Consider the following 23,248-nt stretch of genomic DNA (forward strand, 5'->3'; position numbering starts at 1 on the left):
TGAAATATAGCCAGTGGATGTGAGATTTACTCACTTGTTCATCCTCGCTAGGCTTTCTGCCTTTAAGAGGAGCGATCCTATCTTGCAGCATTAAATACACACACATACAAACACACACACACCCTCCCCTAAATCTCTGCTTCTTAAACTTCATCATATTTATCTCATCAGATAGTAGGGGCACTTTACTTCATCCCCCTGGGGAAAATGGGGCTGGGAAAGTTTCATTGGTCTCTAACTCACACCCCCCTACCTAGAAAGCCCCTAGTGTATCTAAGGCCTGAAAGAGATTCTTCATCTGGCCCACAGGGCTTCTTAATCCATCACAAGGGTCCTCGCCGGCCAGCCTCCCCTGGGCCACACACTCTGTCTTTCTGGCTCTCCAGCTGAGAGGCACAGATCCAGAGCTCGGCTTCCCACTTCAAAGGTTCGCTGCCAGAACCCCCTCCCGGGCCTGTGGAGGGGCGCAGCAGAAATGCAGCCCTGGGACAGCACTCACTTTGAGCCCTGGGTTAGCAATGAGGCGGGTGTTGTCGCTGAGATAGGCTGTGTAGTGCTCCACCATGCGCTTTGTCTCCGGCTGGCTGAGGTGCTCGTAGGGGGAGGAAAAGCTGCCAGCAGACAGCATGACGGTTGGACTTTCTGAAAGAGAAGCAAACAAAGCAGGCCTGAGAACAGAGCCTGCATCTCAGGCCCGAACAAAAGCATGGCTAAGGCTCTGCCCATCTGTCAGCTGTGGTGGCTCCAAGTCTTCCCTAAGGAAAGCAAAGAACTCCACACTGGAAGGAGCTGGGAAGGAAAAAAGTCAGATCCTCTCCCTGCAGGGAGCTTACAGTCCTGAGTCAACCTGAAGAGATACAAGGGCTGAGAATGGCAAAAGTTCAACATATCTCAGATCCACATGTAATACCTTACACTTATTAGGATCGGGGAGGCAGCATATGACATGGAGCCAGACTGGGCTGAACCTGGGCTCCACCATTCCCTGGCTATGTGATGCTGGGCAAGTTATACCACATGTGATACTTTTCTGACCTGCAGAATGGGGGAAAGAGCAGCGCCAACTTTATGGAGTTATGGTGAGAGTTACGTTAGTTAATATATGCAAAGCAGGTGAGTTAATAAATGTAACATTTAAAACAGTGCTTGTCCAAGTCAAGTGCTTCTGTGTTAACTTTTACTATTCATATTAGTTTATGATTATCAAGGGAAAAAGCAAAATGGAATCATGGAGTCAACACAAAAATCAACTAAAAACAATTATTCTCACAGATGGGGATAGCCAAACATGGTATAAACAAAATCTATGGGAATGGAGTAGTTAGTATACACGTATTTAATTGTTGGTCTTCTCTAAGAGGAAAAGCCCAGTTCTCTAAGACAAGAGATGTTTGCAATGAATTACATTATGAAACAAAAACACTACATTTTTGTCTTTTGAAATTTTACCCTTCAGTCATATATTTTTATTTTTTTTTAAATAATTTTAAAAATTTTATTTATCTATCTATCTATCCATCTATCTATCTATTCGCTGCATTGGGTCTTTGTTGCTGCACACGGGCTTTCTCTAGTTGTGGCTAGTGGGGCCTACTCTTCATTTCGGTGCACAGGCTCCTCACTGTGGTGGCTTCTTTGATTGCAGAGCACGGGCTCTAGGCTCTCAGGCTTCAGTAGTTGTGGCACGTGGGCTCAATAGTTGTGGCTCATGGGCTCTAGAGTGCAGCCTCAATAGTTGTGGCTCACAGGCTTAGTTGCTCCACAGCATGTGGGATCTTCCTGGAGCAGGGATCAAACCCATGTCCCCTGCATTGGCAGGAGGATTCTAACCACTGCACCACCTAGGGAGTCCCAAGACATATATTTTTAAAAGCTTTGGAAAGCACTATCATATGCCCTATCTCATTTAAATCTGTGGGTCCTTTTCTATTCCTTTGGTCTTGTTTCCTTGTGGCCTGGTTATTTCTTATTGGACACTGTACTTACAAACAAATTTGTAGGAAATGCTGAGGAATATCTTCCTCCAGAAAGGATTGTTGTGCCACACCCCAAGATGAGGCAGCATGGTAAGGTGGAAACTGTTCCCAGTGAGGAGGCAGGAAACTGGGCTAAGTGCTATACTGGGAGACTTTGGTATTCAACCAGACCACCATGAGTGAACACCTGAGGTTCCTTAGATGACTCAGACAACAGCAATCCCATGTTAAGGGCTGATTTAGTTCCAATTACCCCTTACGCTAAAGATGTAGTCCTTTGGGACCTCTGCTAAAAGCATGCATGTGTGTGTGTGTGGCGGGGTGGGGGGGTGGGTAGAAGGGAGCAGTTTTACTCATTAGTCTCCACCTTTTGGTGACTTTGGATGTGATTTTTGCCTCTCTCCCTAGCCCTAAGAAGCCACCTAAAGCACAATTTAACTTCACAGTTGTTTCTTCTGGATTGTTAAATGTGTGCACTGTAAAAGCAGCTTTAGGTGTTGGCTTTCTTCGCTGGTTTCTTATATTCTCCTGGACTTTGGTCCACTACCAATTAGGTTAGTTGTTTGATTGCTTTTTGAAAAGATTTTTAAAAGGTTCCATCCAGGATTTTTGGTTGAACCCAATAGGATGGGTCAGAATTACCTAGTCTTCCTTTGCCAGAGAAGACAATGCTTCCAGTAATGTGATGTCTCTTTTAGCTCTCATATTATCATGGTATGGCCTGGGAGATGATTATTATATTTTATCAAGGAAAAGAAAGTCAGAGGCTTAGAAAGGTTAGGCTGCCTAGCAGCGAACTCATGTCCACAGGCTCATGTGGCCCTCTGTGTAAGGATGTGCCAGAGAGAAAGGGCTGCCCCAGAACTCAAGGAGCTCAGGACCCAGCTGGAGAAACAAGAATAAAGAAAAAAAGAGGAAAACAATAATATTAGAACAACACAATAATATACGAAACATCTCAGGGACAAAAGAGTTGGGCCAGAGGAAGGGAAGAAGAGACAACTTGGGGAGTGGGCCTTTCTTGTAGCGACATGGATCGAAGGAGAGAAAAAACCAAGTTACAGGACCCAAAGCTTTATGGCTAGGAGCCAGACACATAGCTCTTATATACATAAGACACTGTACTTACCTACAGACTTGTGTACTTAACTGCACTGGATGATGTACTCTTTTAAAATTCCTCTTTGCCTCTTTGTGCACCAAGAAAGACAATGTCCCCTCCTTCAGCCTTCTTAAAGGGAGCTCTGACACATCCTTAACACCTTGCCCCAAAATCCCCATCATCAATGAAACTAGATGGAAACCACTTATTTGACATTGTTTCCCTTATTATCCATTTCCTTTAAAAAATATTTCAATTATCCTGCTTTACTTTCATTACCAACTGCTGCTAAACTACCCTCAGTGACCCCTCCACACTTTGCCCTGGGGGAGTTCTACAGCCGAAACAAAGCTCGTACAGTGGAAACAGCACCCAGTGCAAGTCAGACACTGGCATAAGGTCTGTGTGTGTGCCTTAGGATCAGCCCACCAGTCCTGTGTAAACTACGCGAGTTGATAAAGCTTTACATTTTCTGGGCATCTCTGTGAGGCAGCAATGTCCAAATGAAATACAATGCAATCCCCAATTGTAATACAAAAATTTCCAGTAGCTACGTGAATAAAAGCAAAACCAAAGAGGTTAACTTTATGGAATCCAATATACCCAAAACATTATCACTTTAACATGTAATCAATACAAAAAATTAAGTATATATTTCATACTCTCAGTAAATGTCAAGTTGGTCTAGCCACATTCTAAGTGCTCAATAGCCACAGGTGGCTAGTGGTTACCGTGTTGCACAGTGTAGCTATGAGTAATTATCTGAAAGAAAGAAAAAATCCAGGCTTGAGCTTTTTCCTCATCAAGAAAATCTGCTGCACTTCACTGTCTCAAATTTAAAGAGTGACCTTGTAAATCAGCTATACTTCAATAACATTAAAAAAAAAAAAGATGAAAAAAAAAATGATGACCTCATTTTTACCAGCAGTAGTGTAGTACTGTTTAGCTTGTTCCCAAAGAGGCTAAGAGAATTACACATATCTTAGCTTTTCTGTAAGCAGTTCTTAAAAATATAAATAAAAGGACATACATACTCTTTTGTATAGAAACAGAAGGCACCCCCTTGCACCCCCTCAAACCTAAATTACAACAAATGTAAAATCCAAGTTGACATTTCTGGCCCTCTCCAAGTTGTCCACACTGCTGGAGTGTGTCATCGATGAGGCTACTTAGGCTGGCCTGCTCTCTTGATCTCATATCCAGGCAGAAACTCTATAGGATGGAATTTAAAAGAGAAACCCGAACACATGTGCTCTCATTTGGAACCTAGAGACTCGTGACTTCTATCTTTGATCTTCTTCCCATCTGTGCCCCATCGACTCAGTTTTCCAGTTGTCTAATGATTCTTATTCACTTTTTAAACTCTATTTTCAACAGTGAAAAAGAGAATACCTGTTTTAAAGTACTGTAGTACACTGTGATGTACTGACAACATATACCACAGATGCCTAGTATGTGCCTGGCACATGGCGGCATGCAATGAAAGGGGCAAATCAGGCATGGGAGAAGCATGAACCACATCTCAGCCTTGCTACTTTCTGTGTTACCTTGGATAAGTTACGTATTTCGATAAATCCAAATGTCCTCATCTGTAATAGGTCAACTCAGATGATGAATGTAAATACTATGCACACAACAAATGTAAATTCCCGGACTTCCCTGGTGGCGCAGTGATTGAGAATCCGCCTGCCAATGCAGGGGACACGGGTTTGAGCCCTGGCTGGGGAAGATCCCACATACTGTGGAACAACTAAGCCCGTGTGCCACAACTACCGAGCCTGTGCTCTAGAGCCCATGTGCCACAACTACTGAGCCCATGCACCACAACTACTGACCCTGCGTGCTGTAGCTACTGAAGCCCGTGTGCCTAGAGGCCATTCTCTGCAACAAGAGAAGCTACCACAATGAGAAGTCTGTGCACCTCAACAAAGAGTAGCCCCCGCTCACCGCAACTAGAGGAAGCCTGCATGCAACGAAGACCCAACATAGCCAAAAATAAGAAAAAAAAAGAAAAAAAAAAAAACCCCACAAAAAAACAAACAAAAAACAAATATAAATTCCCTTTTGCTTCCTTTGAGTTATTTGCCTATTTTGTAAGCTCTTTTGAAGTTCACAACCTGTGATAGACACAGATATGCTATATAGATATTTAACTATGGTACCGTTGGATCCTTCACCATTTCTCCACCTTCTACCCTGTATCCCTGTATCCCCATATCTGTGTGCTTGCCTCTCGTGGGCCATACCTGCCACTCTCTCTGATGGATGTCCTTTGCCCACCACTAGCAGAAAGCTGAAAGTGACTGAGGAATACAAAAGTTCAGCTCCCTTTCTTGAGTCTGGGCAAACTCTGCAATGTAATTTACACTCCAAAGCCCCTCTAAAGGATTAGGTTGAGGCTGGAATGTCACCTAAAACCAAACTCTTGCTTGCTTTCTCCTTCCTTATCCTGTTTCCCTCACTTCCTCACTAGTTTCTTCTGAGAGTTTATCTTTAATAAACCACCAACCCACAAATCCTCATCTCAGTGTCTGATGGAGAACCTGATACCAGGCAAGGCCACAAATTGACTTTACATCTGTTTCCCCATACTGGCACGGCAGGCATTCAACATCTTAATTCAAACTGGTACTCATGGTGAGCTGCTAGGAGGAAGACCACAAAGGAAGCTGAGAAGCACCAGGGCTTTACCTAGAGTGGCCAGCTGTTTGAAGTGGAGGCAAGCACTAGGCTGGCCTAGGAGGTCCAGCCGATGGTACAGCAGCTTGCTGCTGGGAACAGTGTTGAGGTTCTTCAGTTGTTTGACAGGTATTTCCGGTTGTATCACCACAATACAGAGAATGAAGGAAGTGTCTTGTACCTGGAAAATCAAGAAAGAAATTCTAATACAGAAAATGAAGGTTCCTGGGGATAGTGACTTTGCCTACATTATTTTCTGCTCTCTCTGTCATAGAAAAAAATTTGATGAGTGAAGGAAAGACATGAAGATGAGGTAATAGAAAATGGCTCTAGCAAAAGATTATATTTTCTCTTTTCCTTTCTTTATTTTCCTTTCTGATCAAAGGAAATTAATGTAACAGAAAATCATGGAGCTGATGAAGGGATCAGAAAATGGTCCCTTTGAAACAGTAACCCTAGTCCTCTTCTGTTTATTTAAGCTAATGGATACAAGCTGGAACATGGCATAAGAACACAACATTTATTTCTGTTTGGGTTTTAAAATATATAGTTTCGCAATGAGTGTTCCGAGAATTGACTATTTTAAATGCCAATTATGAACCCATATAACACGGCTCACACAGAATGGGGTTTACTCGCTCTATTCCCAGCAAACTCTTTACTCTTGGTTGGAGGTGACTAGGATCTCAAACTCATGAAGAGTGCAAATCCTCCCTTGCAAAGCTGGCCTGACTTGTCCTTTCAGACCAGGAAAGGCAAGTGTGTTATAGCTTGGCCTAATTTAAGCTCCTATGTAGAGACAGGAGTATTTTCAAATTCACTTTCCTCCTAGAAATAGATGCTTGAATAAAATTTCATGGGAAAAATGTCCACTAATGAATCAAAAGCCAAGTCAAGCTACTTGGTTCTAGCTCCTTGACTTAAAAATACAAGAAAGCCATACTTCTGTATGTCCATTCTATTATGAGATGAACAGAATCTATTTAAAAGATGGTTTACAAATAAATGAAAAGGGTAGTAACCATCTAAGTCAGAACTAAAAGATGGTCAGAACCAAAGCAGCTCAAAGGATTTCCTTAACGAACAAGGAGAAATTTTTTAACTAGGCAAGTCAGAGTTAAGTATAATGTAGGGTTTATGAGGATGGTTGCAGAATCTTTTTAAACACAGGGGAAATGTGTATCTTCCTGGAATTGCTTTCAAGTATTGCTGCCAAGGATATTCAATTAGATTAGCAAATTTAATCCTCTTCCTCCACCCAACAAATTAGAAAGTGACAGAGTGTTCTGAAGTGGCATTTACTATCTCCCCTCTTCCCATCTCATACAGTCATCCCTTGAGTTTGTTTCCTGCATTGTATGTTCTAAGGAAGCAACAGACAAAAACTGTCAGAATGACCAGAATATAATTTTATAATTGGGTCAATTCTGTAAGAGAAAAAAAAAGTTACTCTAAGCATTTAAAAGCAGCAGTTTATAAATAGCTCTTAGCTGCAAAGGAAAACAGACTTCAGTGCAGGTCTTCCTATTGTGTTCTTAGCTGAAAAAATAGTATTTGCATTAAGGAACTAGGTATAACATAGCTAGAGGAGCTCTCCGGGATCAGGGAGTGGTTTTTTTCACTGACTGTCCGTGGGAGTCATGTTTTGAACTGAACCACGCCTGTGAAACACAGGAGTCTTGCAATCCCTTCTGACAGCCAATGTTTCCTTCTGTCACAGCATGGAGCCTCCTCAAATGTTCAGAGATGGACTTGGGTTACACAGAGACAGAAGAGTAATCTCTTAGTGCTGCTAACATAATCTCTCATGTTTTATTTAAATTAATTCAGTGAAATAATCCATCAGTATCTGCTATATCTACAGATGCTAAGCAGTTTAACCAATTATTATCAACATAAACTAAATACATTTAAATTATATTTAGTAGAAGAATCCATTTTATTCCTGAGGACAAGATGAATACCTATTTCTCCCTCCCCCCAAAGTAACTGATGAGAGCTTAAAAATATTTGTTCTTATTGCTAGGTAACCAGGCAAACCTTTTCAACTTCAATCTCATTATTTGTTACTTCTTTAATTTTTCACCTAATAGTGATATTCTTGACAAGTTCAGAACTCTAAGAAAGCTAACACTTCTACCTGAAGTAATTACATGATTATATCCACTTGGCTAAGTACAGTGGCCAGAATTTACCAGTATCACTGAAGAAAGACTGTCTTAAGAAGATAAAACTTTTTACCAACATGTTAATATTAGGTTTATTTACTGTACCAAGGTCTTAAAATGCCTCAATTTCCTTCTTTCTCTTTTAATGTCAACAAATGTTAATATAGATAATTCCCCAGGATGTCACTGAGTTGCTTGCAATCAGGATATACTGTAAGGTAAGCAATTAAGTAATCTCCAATTTCAAATATAAAAGTATTTTTCAGTTCAGAATTCTGGTGTCTGGCTCACTCTTTCTGATGTGAAAAATTAAGCAACTGGTCTTTATTTAAAAACTGTATAATTATAAAAATAAGGGCAGATGGTATAATCATTCTCAAAAAAATTCCTGAAAATGAGCTGACTCAGAGAGTTTCAAAACAGACTGGCTTTTTTCACATCCATATTATCAGGAAAATAGCAGTAGAATTAGACTTGTAAATGTTAAGTTTCTCAAACGGTTTTCTTTATTGTTCTGTTTACTTGTTTCTAAAGAAATTGCTGTTGCCACATGATGCTTTAAAAACCAAACAGAAATGTCAGAGGAGAGTCATGTCTAAAGGCATGCTGGCCACTCCTAATTCCTGTCATTCCTATGCAGACACTGTACAGAGTTGCTGAATTCTCTGCATCTACCACTAAGCTGGATGCTCTATGAGGGCAGAGACAGTATCATTCTTCTTTACCCTTCTCAGTTCACAGTCAACATTCAATAAGCAGTTCTTAAAGGGATCCACTTGGAGTCAACAACAGGTAAAACACCAGATATGGCCCTCCAAGGGAATCTCAAGTATGACTGCATTTTAAATTTAATGATTAATGTTTGGTGATAAAAAAATGAAAGTCCACTCTTCTTTTGGTCAATTACAGTATTTAGGGCCCCATAATAGCATTGCTATGCTATGCCTGGAAGAGGGAGTAAAGCACAAAAACATAAGTAAGACATACACAGTGTGTGTCAGATTCTGTTTCTCCATGATTCCTGGAGGAGGCCTAGTATCCGAATAAGGCTAGTGAAAGAAAGCTGGAGTGGCTGCCACAGGTACAGGCTACACTGTCCATCTGCCTGTGAGGCATGGGAGTAATCCACATTCTAATCTAAACTTTCCTTTTCCTTGGCATCCATAGAGGACATGTATGCTTTCATGTCTCCTTTTCAACTCCCAACTTCCACAATCTGAGTTGAAAATGATAAAAACAAACTGGACACAATCTAAATGTGTATTAACAGGGGACGGTTAAAAGAAATTTGGTCCATCTATGTAATGCAATATTACGGAGCCAATAAAGGTCTGTGCACACGCACATACACACACAGAGATACACGCCTGTGTGTGAATAATAATTTCCTGGAAATTGATCAAAGTAGTTACTTCTGGGAAACAGGAGGTCAAAGTCAGGAGGGGAAGGGGCATAGGTCACTTTCTATTTTTTTTATATGGTTTGATTTATTCATCATGAACAATGACTGGTTTTATAAACAAAAAAAGGGAAAAAAAATTAAATTTCTGTGTAATCTCTTCTTTTTCCAATCACTTTAAAACCGATTGGTAACATGATCAGACCGAAGTTCCCTAGAATTCCTGCACGAGGAAGAACACAGCATCCCGCAGCTCCTCAGGCAAAGGGGGCTGCCGCTCTCTCACCATCTTCCAGGCGTAGCTCACGTTGTAGGCCTCCTTCCCAGTCTCTCTCAGCTTGTTTATGTGCCAGGACAGGGATGAGTTCACAGGGACTGCGATTATCTGGCTGCCCAGAGGGAGGCTGCATGGGCAAACAGAATGCAATACTTCAGGCAAAAGATAAAAATGAAGTGCTTAATTAAAGGCAGGGAAGATGCTGCGAGTCAATGACCTCCTCCTGGTTTTGAAAAGCAATGAAGCTCATCACTTTTGAAAGAGATAATGTGAGATTTTCAATTTTGTAAAAGCATTCTGTCAGCTCTGTGCTAAAAACATTCCTTACTCTTTACCCCTGCCCCCCAATTCTAATTCTTTCCAGAGACCCACTTGTCTCAAATCACTCCGTCATTAATTTACAACCAATGAGTACAAAGACCCGTTTCTCCATAGGTTACCATCTGCCAAAATAATGTATCACGGTTGGAAAAAATCCAATCTGTTCCTTATTTCAAGAGAAAACTTTGTATATGATTGTGCTGTCAACTTGGAATGGACACTACTTTGCCAAGCTATTTTTTGGCAAGCTCTAGAGCTGGTCCTCAACTTAACCTCTTATTTTGCCATCAATTTTCAACTTGGTATAACTGGAGCATTTAAAAAAGTGAGATAAGATATATCTGACTTTACAACTAAATGCAATGTGAACATAAGAATTTGATTTACAAGACATTTTCCCCAAATAATAGTTCTAAGAGATCTTAACGTATTATACAAAGTAAGCAAAATTTTGGCTACTATTCTTATAGAAAAATTACAGAGTACACTTTTGATAACATTAAAATAATTTTCATGCTTGTTTTATATCCTATTATAAACACTAATAATCGACCTCAATGGATCCTATTCTCAGAGAAAAACAAAATACTACGACCCTCACCTTTTCCTTACCTTAGGATATTTTGCCGCACCAACTCAAATTTTGGGATGTTTTCATAATGAATGATGTCAGTATGAAGTGGGGGTTCTGATAGTAAATATGGCCTGGTAAGAGATGGGTGCATAAGGGTATACCCTGAAATGAGAAAACAAAAACACATGCTGTGGGAAACACGTTGTAGGAAGTACTGATTCTAATAAAAGTGCCCATCACAGGTTTGAAATGTGGGATACTCTGGGATGGCTGCCCGCCACTCAACTTCTCAGTCTGTAACTCACCAGTCCAATAAAAACTGAGCTTGCTTGATGTGTTCTTGCATAAAACTCTGGAAGTGTAGCAAGACACCTTAAATCACTGAATATCGGTCTCGTCAAGAATATCTTGGAGGTATTGGTCACTTGGTTTTTGTTTTACAAAATAGTCTCATCTATCACATAGACCTTAATGCCAGTAAATCTAAAGAAAACAATGTAGACCAAAAAAAGATCCAAAGGATCCCATTCTACCTGTCCTTCAGTCCTCAAGTCTAATTTCCTGATGTTACAAAATAACTTTTACCTACCCCTCAACACAACACAGAAACAAATGCATAATTTTTAGATTCATTCTGCCATTGTTGTGGTGCTCTACGACAAACGAGCAGTCCTAGTCACACTGTTTTTCCACAAGTACTATAATTCTCCTACTTTGTTAGTATCAGAATATCTACAGATGATTTTCTTCAGGATGCTAACAAAATCATTCTTTCCTATGATTAAATTTTAGCAGATTACCTTTGTCATCTATGAGGAAAGTATAGGAAGCCAAAGAGTCTTGGTAATATGTTACATCTTCAAGGATGTAAGCCAGGTTCACATCCACACCTACAATTCCCAGAAGGAGGTTTCCAAAATAACAGGGTTTACTCACAGTCATTATCAAACCTATGGGTTAAAAACAAAACAAAAAAAATTCAAAGGATGACAGAGAAGGCACTGAACAAAGACTGGCGCTATGCTCTAGTGAATTGTGAAGGCTAATACCAGCCATCTCAATTTGCACTGAAGAAGTTTCCTGTGTGATCCAGTAACCAAGCACTGCTTTTGCAGACAACATAAGGGAGTCACACTATTTTCCTGAGTGTGAGGAAAACACACTCTTTTGGGGGCTCAGATATCTTAGTTAACGTAAATGGAGGCAATTTCTACATTTTCCACTACTTTTTTTAACCTAAAAGGATACGACATTTCAGATCATTGCAAAACATCAGCAACGCAACACCTCATTCTACTTCCTGAAGTGAGGACGATTCAGCTGAATTTGAAAGACCACTGGACAAAGAATCTAAAATTCTGGGTTCTAGCCTAGCTGTACCCCTTATGTATCATACACATGACATGGGACATAACTTTGGGCCTTGGTCTTCATGTCCATTTAAAGGACACAGTAGTAACTGCCTTACTAGTCTCTCGGGGTTGTTAAATGAAAGAGATTACACATAAAGGAAAGTTGATAAGGTACAATATTTTATTAATGAACCCTATCAAAAAGCAGGAAGATGATGAGAAAAAAAAAACCTAGAAAGGTACAGAATCTTATTATATGACCACTTAGAACTCTTAGAGTAGCTAAAGGAGATGCTAAGGTTCTAAAGGAATGTATTTCTAGTCACTTGGGTCAGAGTTTGCACCCTTTTACGTAAAGGGTCAGAGAGCAGATATTTCAGGCTTTGTAAGCCATGTAGTCCCTGTTGCATATGCTTTTTTTGTTTCTATTTTTTCCAGCAAAGCTTTAAAAATATAAAAACCATTCTTAGCTCAAAGGCTATGCAGAAACAATAGGATAACTAGGGAAAGGGAAATGCCAAGGGGAGGAAGACATACAGAAGGAGAGGGTGTGAATAGTGGTCAGTGCACAGCCTGGAGCAGCAGGACAGCTGGGCTCTCCTTCCAGTTCTACTGAGCTGGGTAAGTTGCTCCACTTCTCTGAATGAGTCTCTTCATGTATCACATGGGGAGCTGAGACAAAGTGATTTCTAGGATCCTAACAATTCTACAATCACATGACTCTAAAAACAAACCTGAGAACAAAAAGATGGATACTTTCTGTCCATCTTGCTCTTGCATTTTCCTGGGCTAGATAACACATTCATGCATTTGCAGCACAGCAGAGAGCCATTCTTCTATCAACACCCAGGAAAGGGACTGGGATCATCTGGAAGACTTCTACAGAGAGAATTGTGTCTGATGTCCACTCAAAGTATTATTGACTTGTTCTGATTGCAGAGGCCAATTAAATGCATCACTTGGTATGAAGAAGTGGATACAACACTAAAAATACTTTGTGAAAAGTTACGTCAAATTGTAAGATAGTCCTGGGGGTGTAATATACAGCATGGGGGCTATAGTTTATAAAACAGTATTGCCTATTTGAAAACTGCTTAAAGAGTAGATCTTAGAAGTTCTCAACACAAGAAAAAAATTGTAATTATGTGAGGTGATTGATATTAACTAAGCTTATTGTGGTAATTATTTTGCAACATATACACATATCAAATCATTATGCTGTACACCTAAAACTAATGCTATCTTGTATGTCAATTATATCTCAATAGGACAAGAAAAAAATAAAGTTATGAAATGGGTGTCTTATAATTTCAAACGCATTCTTTAAGTAGTCAACATTTAGAATGCGATCTATTGGTTTAAAAACATTATAAAATAATAGGTATCTAAGAAGGTTTTAAAAATGCATTTTGAAGGAGGTTTTTGCTCAGGTATCCCTGGACAAAGGGGTTATAAAGTGATGGGAGCAGCGCTGTGAGGACCAGCAGGGAGACAGAGGTCACATTCTGCATGCCACATTCCCCTGGGCTTTGGTCTAATATTAAAGCCATTTTCATAGAGCAGTAAAGTACAACAGAAATACTCGGAGACCACATGCTCACTTCAAATTTCTATTCTCCTCTGGACATATCAAGAGCAAGCCTGATAAAAGAAATGCAGCCTTACTTTTCAATTATCAGTTTGGACAGAAGACTCTTTATCCCATTGTGGCAAACAAAGTATGCTAAGCTCTTGCTACACATAATGAAATCCCCCAAAGCCCTCCCTACTTTAATTTAAAGCACATAGACTTGCATTTTAAAAGAAATATGTCCTGAATTAGAGCCATGTAAATATGAGCTTCCCTAGACTCGGGGTCCCCTTGTCATGGAGTTAGAGGAGGTGTCACCCAATCATTTCAGGGACTGAAAATACAAAGATGAAAATGACACACTCTAGTAGAGGAATGCAGCAGATGAGTAAACCAATCATTGAAACCCACTGCATAGGAGTCATAAAACCGGCCCTAAGGACTAAACTTAAAGCATCACCTTTACACATAACTTAATTTAAAGCATTCATGGTAGCTCTTTGGATGGTAAATTTCAGAAAGGGTTCTACTCTACCTGATGCCACTAACCGTAACAGAATTTGACAGCATGATCCTCTGTGCCTGTACAGGACTCAGTTTCTACATCTGCCTCAGTTCCTTTCACACAGAATTATCATGATTCATTGATCTGTTTTCCTCTTATCAGATTAAAGTGCTTGTTGAGGGTGAGATATGTGCCTTGCTCATCACTGCCTGACACAATGCTTGTCTGGCACTCAGTCACATTGGTTAAATACATAAAAGCTCACTCACATTTAAGACTTGACAGTTCCCTATAAAACAAAATAACCTTATCTAAAGGTGGGAGTTTCTACTCCAGACACATCTGTTGGCCCTGCCAGAACTAGGAAGGATAAAAAAAAATGAGGTGCAGCAGTAGTTACTATATTTTTTCCTTATGGAAAGAACATGCCTACCTAATTTCTAGAAAACACAATCTTTGTAAGGCTTATTACTTTTTGTACATGAGTATTTTCTGAATATCTATTTGTGAACATTCCTAGTTAATAGAACATAAAAATTAGATCTCATATGGTGATGCTGTCTGCCTAGTAAATAGCTGCCTCTTCAATTTTCTCTATCAAGAAAGAAGAGAGAGAAGGATGTGGGGGAAAGGAAAGCAAGAATATGAGGAGGAGAGAAAAAAGTTGTATTTTTACTGAGCATATACTGTTGGCCTGGCATTGTTCTAGATGCTTTAAATATACTAGTGCATTTAATCTTCACAACTACTTTGATGGAAACGTTATTTTTCCTACTTTAAAGACCAAACATTTACTCATGTGAAGATTAAACACTTTACCCAACATCGTATTATGGCTAACTTGTGACATCACGATATTCATGACAATAATAGTAATAATAACAAAAGTAAAATCATAAATAAATAAATCAAGAGCAGTAATTATTATTGAGAGGTGTTCTGGGCATTAATAAATCTTATAAACCTAATAACCCAGACTTAATACATGAAAAACGTCATTATGGTTTGAACAGATAACCAGATGTGAATTAATGAGACTGAATACATTACCAAAGACAACAGCTAAGTGGTAGAGTGGGATATGAAATCCTCTCCATGTCAAGCCTGTACCTCGTGTTGCCTTGCCTTTGAGGCTGAATCCCAAACACTTCAGACTTTTATTTAACATCTGCTATGCAAAGTTACTCTTTAGTTCCAAATTCACTAACTTTTAGATATTGGGGAATCCTCACAAAGCTTTCCTAGTAGATGTGCCCAGTATGTGGACTGAAGCTAGGGCAAGGAGGAAGAGATAAGGCTGGGGATTTCTGCTCTAGAACACAGTGCTAACTGGACCAATGGCAGAAGGCTACACAATCCTCCGACCAGAGAAAGGGATGCCCACTCCCTTGCCTGCCCAGACCCCCTAATGCTCACATGGTAAGTACTGAACAACATTTAAAAGTTACTGTTTAACTCCTGTCCATTTCTTTCCCCCTTCCTTTAGTAGGAAGTTTTCCCCAAACTCACCATCTCCCATCTCATCAGAGAAGGGGAGGCTAAAGACAGCTTCATCAATCATCCGGTTGGGAAGGTTGGTATAGAACCTGCCAACTGTGGTCTCCAGGTTACTCAGCTGGTTCAGCACCATCATGCTGCCCTTAATCACAGGCAACGCTGTCCGGTCCAGCACGCCATACTTCCCTGAGTTCTGTTCAGCAAGGTCTCTCAGAAAAGCCAGCTCTTTCAAACCAGTCACCCCATCTGCAATAGAAAACCAAGGGAAGACAATGTAAAACAAAATGGTGGATATCCGTATAATAACCTTGCCATTTAGATCTAAAAGGGTCTGGATGAGGTGCTGCAATACCAAAGTGGGTCTTTGCAGAGACAATCTGGACTCAGGACACAGATATCAGATCCTGCTGAGGAACAAAGCTGGAGGCATGATCTTTCCTCAGATAGTCAAGAGGGCAAAGAAAGTCTTCAAAAGGCAATGATGTTGGGAGAAAAATACTTACCAACGAAGCAACGGACAAAGGATTAATCTCCAAAATATACAAGCAGCTCATGCAGCTTAATACCAAAAAAGCAAATAACCCAATCCACAAATGGGTGGAAGACCTAAATAGACATTTTTCCAAAGAAGACATACAGATGGCCAACAAACATGAAAAGATGCTCAACATCACTAATCATTAGAGAAATGCAAGTCAAAGCCACAATGAGGTATCACCTCACACCAGTCAGAATGTCCATCACCAAAACATCTAGAAACAACAAATATTGGAGAGGGTGTGGAGAGAAGGGAACCCTCCTGCACTGTTGGTGGGAATGTAAGTTGGTACAGCCACTATGGAAAAGACTTTGGAGGTTCCTTAAAAAACTAAACATAGAACTACCATATGATCCAGTCATCCCACTACTGGGCATATACCCTGAGAAAACCATCATCCAAAAAGAAACATGTACCTTAATGTTCATTGCAGCACTATTTACAATAGCCAGGACATGGAAGCAACCTAAATGCCCATCAACAGATGAATGGATAAAGAAGATGTGGCATATATATACAATGGAATATTACTCAGCCATAAAAAGGAATGAAATAGAGCTATATGTAATGAGGTGGATAGACCTAGAGACTGTCATACAGAGCAAAGTAAGCCAGAAAGAGAAAAACTAATACTGTATGCTAACTCATACATATGGAATCTAAAAAAAAAAAAAAAAAATGGTATTGATGAACCCAGTGATGGCAAGAATAAGGATGCAGGTGCAGAGAATGAACTGGAGGACAAGGGCTTGGGGGGGTGGGGGGTGAAGGGGAAGCTGGGACGAAGTGAGAGAGTAGCATAGACATATATACACTACTAACTGTAAAAGAGAGAACTAGTGGGAAGTTGCTGTATAAAAAAGGGAGATCAACTTGATGACAGGTGATGCCTTAGGGAGCCGGGACAGGGAGGGTGGGAGGGAGTCGTGAGAGGGAGGGGACATGGGGATATATGTATAAATACAGCTGATTCACTTCGGTGTACCTCAAAAGCTGGTACAAGCGTGTAAAGCAATTACATTCCAATAAAGAGCTTAAAAAAAAAAGCCAATGATGAAAAACACATGACTATATAAAGGAACCCCATTCAGCAGGGATGGATGTTCTTCCCTAAAAGTTTAATTATAAAATTTAAATTATTTTTCTGCACTTAATATTTGAAAGCAAAAGTAATGATTAACAAGTCTGCATTTAATTTAAATTAGTAGATGAAGCGGTAAGAGTTTTAAAGGATAGAGGTTTACTATTTCATTTCTTACCTCTTCATCTATTAAACACTTGCCAAAGTCTCATGCAACTAAATGAGAGAATTATGGATTGCATTTAGTGGTGTCTCCAAACCCTGTCTCTTTAAGCTCATTTTAATTACAAATGTTTTCATGCTTTATATTGTTAGGATAATACTGGATTTGATTTAATATATATATTTTTTACTTTTAGAGAGTTTTAAAATCTTTGTAAAAGATTCAGGCATACTGGGGTTATTGTTCTACAACATCTGTAATCTATAGCACAAAAATAAATTTAATAAACCTTTTTTAAAATTTTGGTTTGCTATTGTTGGAATACAGTCAAAAGGATTAGTAACTGATCCCATATGGATACCATTGTAAACAAATTCAAATGATTTCAGTCACTACTGAGATTCCACCAATGAGTTTTAAAGAGGTTTTTGCCTCATGTTCTTGAACTGTTTAGTCATTAAAAAAAATCTGAAGAGTTCATGGTTCGCCTACCTTAAGTGATTTTTCATTTCTGAATAGGAAGTGTGTATACTGCTAGCCTTGGAAGTCCATTTCTTAAGTCATGGCAGGATCTAATGGAGATAATTTCTTTCCTAACACATTGTATGTAAATAATAAGATTTTGCTCCACTCAGACGATGCTAAAGGAAAGCCAGAATCAGATTATTGTCGCCTTTGCTTGACACAGAATTGACATGGGAGGTGAGTGGTATATTCCAGAGTAAAACATGACACAAAAGATGTGATTGATCCCTGATCTTACACCCTTGAGAAGCTCACAGGGGTGAGTGATAAAAGGAGACAACTCAAGGCAATAAATACATTTCTTTTCTTTGTATGTACTGCGTGGTTCTTTCAAAATGTACAAGAAAAGTAACAAACAGGAACATCTACTAGACAAGCATAGTACAGGACATCAAAGATGGGGTTACTTTATGTTACTCCATTTTTCTATGTCACTCCATCATGAAATGTTTTTCAGGGGTGGCAGTAGAGCCAGTAGGGTGGCCAACTGAATTATTCTATCATCAATGTGGTCATGCTGGAAACTACATTTCCCAGAATCCCCTTTCTTCTATGCTTCCAGGTCAAAGGTGGTCAAAAGTGAAACACTGTAAGATTTGACAGGTGAAGAGAGAGATGCTAAGAGATAGACACAGAGGAACCAGAATTGTTCCAGTTCATTCCACTCTTCTGATTTGTGTTCAGTTCCCTTTCCCAACTGCTGGCTTACTCACCAAGGGCAACCCCCGGCCCACTCCAGATGCCTCACTGACAGGGGCAGCCAAGAAGAGCCAGCAACCTCTCATAGACGTCTACACCAGACCAGAACCTCTTCAACATTCCTAGCTTCCAGACATCGCTGCAAGCTCCAACTTGTTCACCCAGCCCAGAGCTGGTTAATAACTGTTGAGTTGTGAATTCCTCTTTTTACACCTTTATGCCTCCAGTTTTCCCCCATAATTGTGTATACTCATTATCATTATTATTTTTAATTTGAAGTATAGTTGACTTACAATATTGTGTTGGTTTCAGATGTATAGCAAAGTGATTCAGTTAAACACATATACATATTTTTTCAGATTAGTTTCCATTATAGGTTATTACAAGATATTGAATACAGTTCCCTGTGTTATATAGAAAATCCTTGTTGCTAATCTATTTTATGAATAGTAGTTTGTATCTGTTAATCTCATACTCCTAATTTATCCCTCCCACACACCTTTTCCCCTTTGGTGAGTCTGTTTCTATTTCATATATAGATTCACTTGTATTATTTCATATTTTTTTAAGATTCCACACATAAGTGATAGCATATTTGTCTTTGTCTGACTTACTTCACTTAGTATAATATTCTCTAGGTTTATTCATGTTGCTGCAAATGGCAATATTTCATTCTTTTTTTTTTTTTTTATGGCTAATATTCCGTTGTATACATACACCACTTCTTAAACCAATCATCTGTTGATGGGCACTTGGGTTGTTTCCATGTCTTGGCTATTATAAAAAGTGCTGCTATGAACATTGGGGTGCATGTGTCTTTTTGAATTAGAGTTTTTGTCTTTTCTGGATATAAACCTAGGAGTGGGATTGCCAGATCATATGGTAGCTGTATTTTTAGTTTTTTTTTAAGGAACTTCCATACTGTTTTCCATAGTGGCTATACCAATTTACATTCCCACCAACAGTATACACTCTTATTCTGATAAGAAGTTTGTTGTATCAAAATTTTCATAGTGGCTCTGCTTCCTTACTTGAATTGACAGAGTTAAAGGAATGTGTCAACCCTCATGAACAATGTTCAGAGATACCTTTCAGAGAGGTGGAACATTTGCAGTGAGGACGTGTGTCGGGCTAGATTAAGGGGAGAAAGAGAACAGATGAGAGTGGTTAGAGGGAAGTAACCACAAGTTTCAAAGAATGGAATTATCAGGGGTACAACAAGTGTACAAGATACTCCAGTGGGAAGGTCTATAGACCAGTAAAGAGATGGGTGACAGCAAGAAAATTTCTTTACTCAGTATCTGCCTGGGCAGACCGTCATATTGAATGGAAAAGACATGATCACTTCCTTGTATGTTTCCTTACTCCTGTACTATTACATTTAATTCATTTGCCTTGTCTGTCTTCCTCACTGGGTTAAGGGCTTCTCGAAGACACAGATGTTGTGTAACATAGCTCTAAGACCTCCGTGCACTATGTTGTATATGGTACGTGCCCAATAAGCACGTCTTGTATATTTATTATCACAGCAACCCTATGCTGATTTTATTCTTTTCACTTTACAGATAAAACTGAGGCCCTCAAGACATTAAGTAACATGCCATAAGCCACAAGGCTAGCAAATGGAGACTGAAACTGAGAACCTCTAGACACCAGTCCCTGTGTTCTTCCATGTGTATGCAGTCCAGAAAAATATATGGAAAACAATAATGCTGGCTAAAACACAGATTCCTGGACCCCATCTAAGAGGGTCGGTCTGAGCACAAATCTATAGACACTGCCTGGGAGTCTGCATTTAAAAAAATGAGTCTCCAAGTAATCCTTATGCCGTTAAAATATGAGAACCGGTGTTCCTAAAGCCACCTGGTTCTGCAGGGAAATCTGGAAGTGGATAGGGGACATAAAAGACCATAGGTGGGAAGGGCTGCTGGATCAAGACATGCTCTCTTAAAAACAAGAGAACGGGGCCACTCTGAACACCGAAGACAAGGGGTCCAAAGAAGAAGAGGATGAAGAGCTGTGAATTAATAAGTGGGGGGACATGACATAGCAGAGACGCTAGAAAATTGGGCTATTGTCAGACTGGAGGATGAATACTGAAGGAAAATTACTGAGTATTTCCTCAGATTTGTCAGTTTACTAAACCCTCTCACTACTGTCTGATTTAACAGCAACACAATCAACCTTAATAAGCACCTAGTAAGTGCCTGGCACCATCCTGGGCGCTTACTGTACGTCAGGGTTAGTCTTCACAATAACCCAGTCAAGTAGATAATTCTCATCTCCATGACACCACCTCCAAGGAAAGGGAGGTGGAGAAAGTGGCACAAGAGGCTTCAGGTAGTGATTCTGCTTAGAAATGTGATATTCCCAGTCCTGGTTATAAAAGAAGAATCTAGGTCAGTACTTTGGCTTCCTGCTCTTAAATCAATGAGATAAGTTAATAACCTCCATGCAGTATCAAAATTCATGAAACGAGAAGTGAAAAAAATGGAGCTGTACAGAATCCTGTGCAAGACCATATACCTGGAGAAAGTTTAGAAATGAGGAGCTGGCTGGAGACAGAGATGAAGAGACAGGGACATCCTAACACATGCCCTGAGTACCCACGTGAGGCAGAGGAAGACAGGCTTGGGAGGAATCTGCTTCTTATACCCTTCATCAAAGCACACCATGATGGTTCTTTCTTATTTTTTTTTGAAAGCAGCATGCACTTAGAGAGAACTTTCATCTGAAAGAAAAGAATCTCAAAACACTACCTACCGTTCATGAGGGCGTAGGTGAGAATCATTACGGAGTTGTTTAGAAAGCTATTTTCTTCATTGATGACATGGAGAGTCGCCTTTTTATCTTCTTCTGAAGAGTCCTTTGATGTAATGCCAGCGGACAGGTAAATGATGACCATGTCTGTATCTAAACAAACACATACAAACTGAACGTTACATCAGAGTCTGGCTAAAGGCAGCAACTCAGTTTCTCTTCCGTTGGGCCCTCCGGCCTCAAGGACCTGCCCGGCCCATGGTTCCTACTCCTGCCCGTCCGATGGTGGGCTTTCATCTCCCTGCCTCTGCTGCAATTCCATCCTGCCCGTGCTGGGCCACGAGGCCTCCTTTACCCAGTATAAGGTAAGGAGTTGCTTCTAATGAGTTTACCAGATCAAAGAAGGTGTGTTCCTTTGGGCATCCAAGGTTGTGGTCATTCAGCCATCCCAAACGGACATCTCTCCTGCCTTCTGAAATGGAGGATTCAGAACCTGACTTACCCTTTCCTTAGTGACTCAGGGTCTCCACCAGGAACACACATTTTTGGGGGGATTAGACATTTTTTAAAAAGATATTTACTTATTTATTTTTATTTACTTGGCTCTGACGGGTCTTAGTTGCAGCACACAGACTCTTTGTTGCTGCGTGTGGGATCCTTAGTTGCGGCATGCAGGATCTTTTAGTTGTGGCATGAGGGATCTAGTTCCCTGACCAGGGATGGGACCTGGGCCCCCTACATGGGGAGTGAGGAATCTTAACCATTGGACCACCAGGGAAGTCCTGGGACTAGGCTTTAAAATTGTGGTTCTTTGAGGGACTACTAAGACATAAAAGGTTATCTGTCTCTATGCTAAGTAGCTCCAAAAACATTTTTGTTTTAAAACTCATCAGTGTAGGAGAGCAGTAAAAACATGGACATAGGAACCAGGTTGCCTGTGTTCACATCCCAGCTGTGCCACTTTCAAGATGTGTCTGGGTAGTTTTAGGCAGATTTCCTAACCTTTTACACCTAAATTTCCTTATCTGCAACAAAATGGGGATAATGACAGTATTTGCCTCATAGGGTTGCTGTGAGGACTAACTGGTTAATTTAAGTGTGAAAGCCAAAGGGTGATGGTAAATAGAGGATAAAAGAGAAAAGAAAGAAACCTCAACACAAACAAAACCCTCCCACTGGCCTGAAATAGCATCCATGACACTAGAGTAAAATGACTCTCCAACCAAGGCTAATGATTGAGAAGTCATTTTAGCTCAGGGTGAAGACTTCTTTCAAGTGGACTTACTCAAAAATAAAAGTGGTGCATTCCCTACCAGTAACGATGCAGAGGCTGAATGACAGCTTGAATGGAAGAAGGGAAGTAAGCCAGCTGGATTTTTTTTTTCCCCTTACAGGGGAGAAAGTCCTTTATTTAGATGAATAAATTGAATACATGTAGAAATGGAAGGAAGGAATCCCAGACAGTGTCTAGAATGTGCAAAGGCACAAAGACACACAATTTAATCGCATGTCTGAGTGGAAATGTAAGCTTTTCTTTTAAAAAAAAGAACTTTTATTGAGATACAGTTAACAGACAATAAACTGCATATATTTAGAGTGTACAGTTTGGTATCCCAATCTCCCAGTTCATGCCCCCCAACCCTCCCCGCTTTCCCCACTTGGTGTCCATATGTTTGTTCTCTACATCTGGGTCTCTATTTCTGCCTTGCAAAAGGGTTGATTTGCACCATTTTTCTACAGTCCGCATATATGCGTTAATATACGATATTTGTTTTTCTCTTTCTGACTCTCTTCACTCTGTATGACAGTCTCTAGTTCCATCCATGTCTCTACAAATGTCCCAGTTTCATTGCTTTTTACAGCCAGCTGGATTTTTACAGCCAGCTGGATTTTTACATTGTCTTTTTAATCTGAGCTTCTCTGATTCAATATCCATTTTTAAGACATCCTACACATTTACCTTTTTATTGAGAAATAGTGCTTGATGTGTTATATGCTTATTTCTTCAGGTTCTATGGTTGTCATTTATCTGAGTTTGCTTTATAGTTAGCGGTGTAGACAA

At 39.9% G+C, this 23,248-nt stretch overlaps 1 protein-coding gene across 2 annotated transcripts in view; it reads right to left on the bottom strand.

The window, feature by feature from the left end:
* The window catches only part of CACHD1 (cache domain containing 1), a 222,680-nt gene that overhangs the window by 32,932 nt on the left and 166,500 nt on the right, over positions 1–23,248 (bottom strand). For both annotated transcript variants that reach the window (XM_057717419.1, XM_057717428.1), the window contains exons 8-14: positions 21,190–21,339; positions 15,433–15,666; positions 11,297–11,446; positions 10,535–10,658; positions 9,611–9,728; positions 5,770–5,938; positions 500–642 (exon numbers count right to left, since the gene is read on the bottom strand). In XM_057717419.1, coding sequence (XP_057573402.1) covers positions 500–642; positions 5,770–5,938; positions 9,611–9,728; positions 10,535–10,658; positions 11,297–11,446; positions 15,433–15,666; positions 21,190–21,339 — 1,088 coding nt within the window. The remainder of the gene's footprint in view (positions 1–499; positions 643–5,769; positions 5,939–9,610; positions 9,729–10,534; positions 10,659–11,296; positions 11,447–15,432; positions 15,667–21,189; positions 21,340–23,248) is intronic.

Source organism: Hippopotamus amphibius, chromosome 1 (assembly GCF_030028045.1).
Source record: "Hippopotamus amphibius kiboko isolate mHipAmp2 chromosome 1, mHipAmp2.hap2, whole genome shotgun sequence".
NCBI lineage: Eukaryota > Metazoa > Chordata > Mammalia > Artiodactyla > Hippopotamidae > Hippopotamus > Hippopotamus amphibius.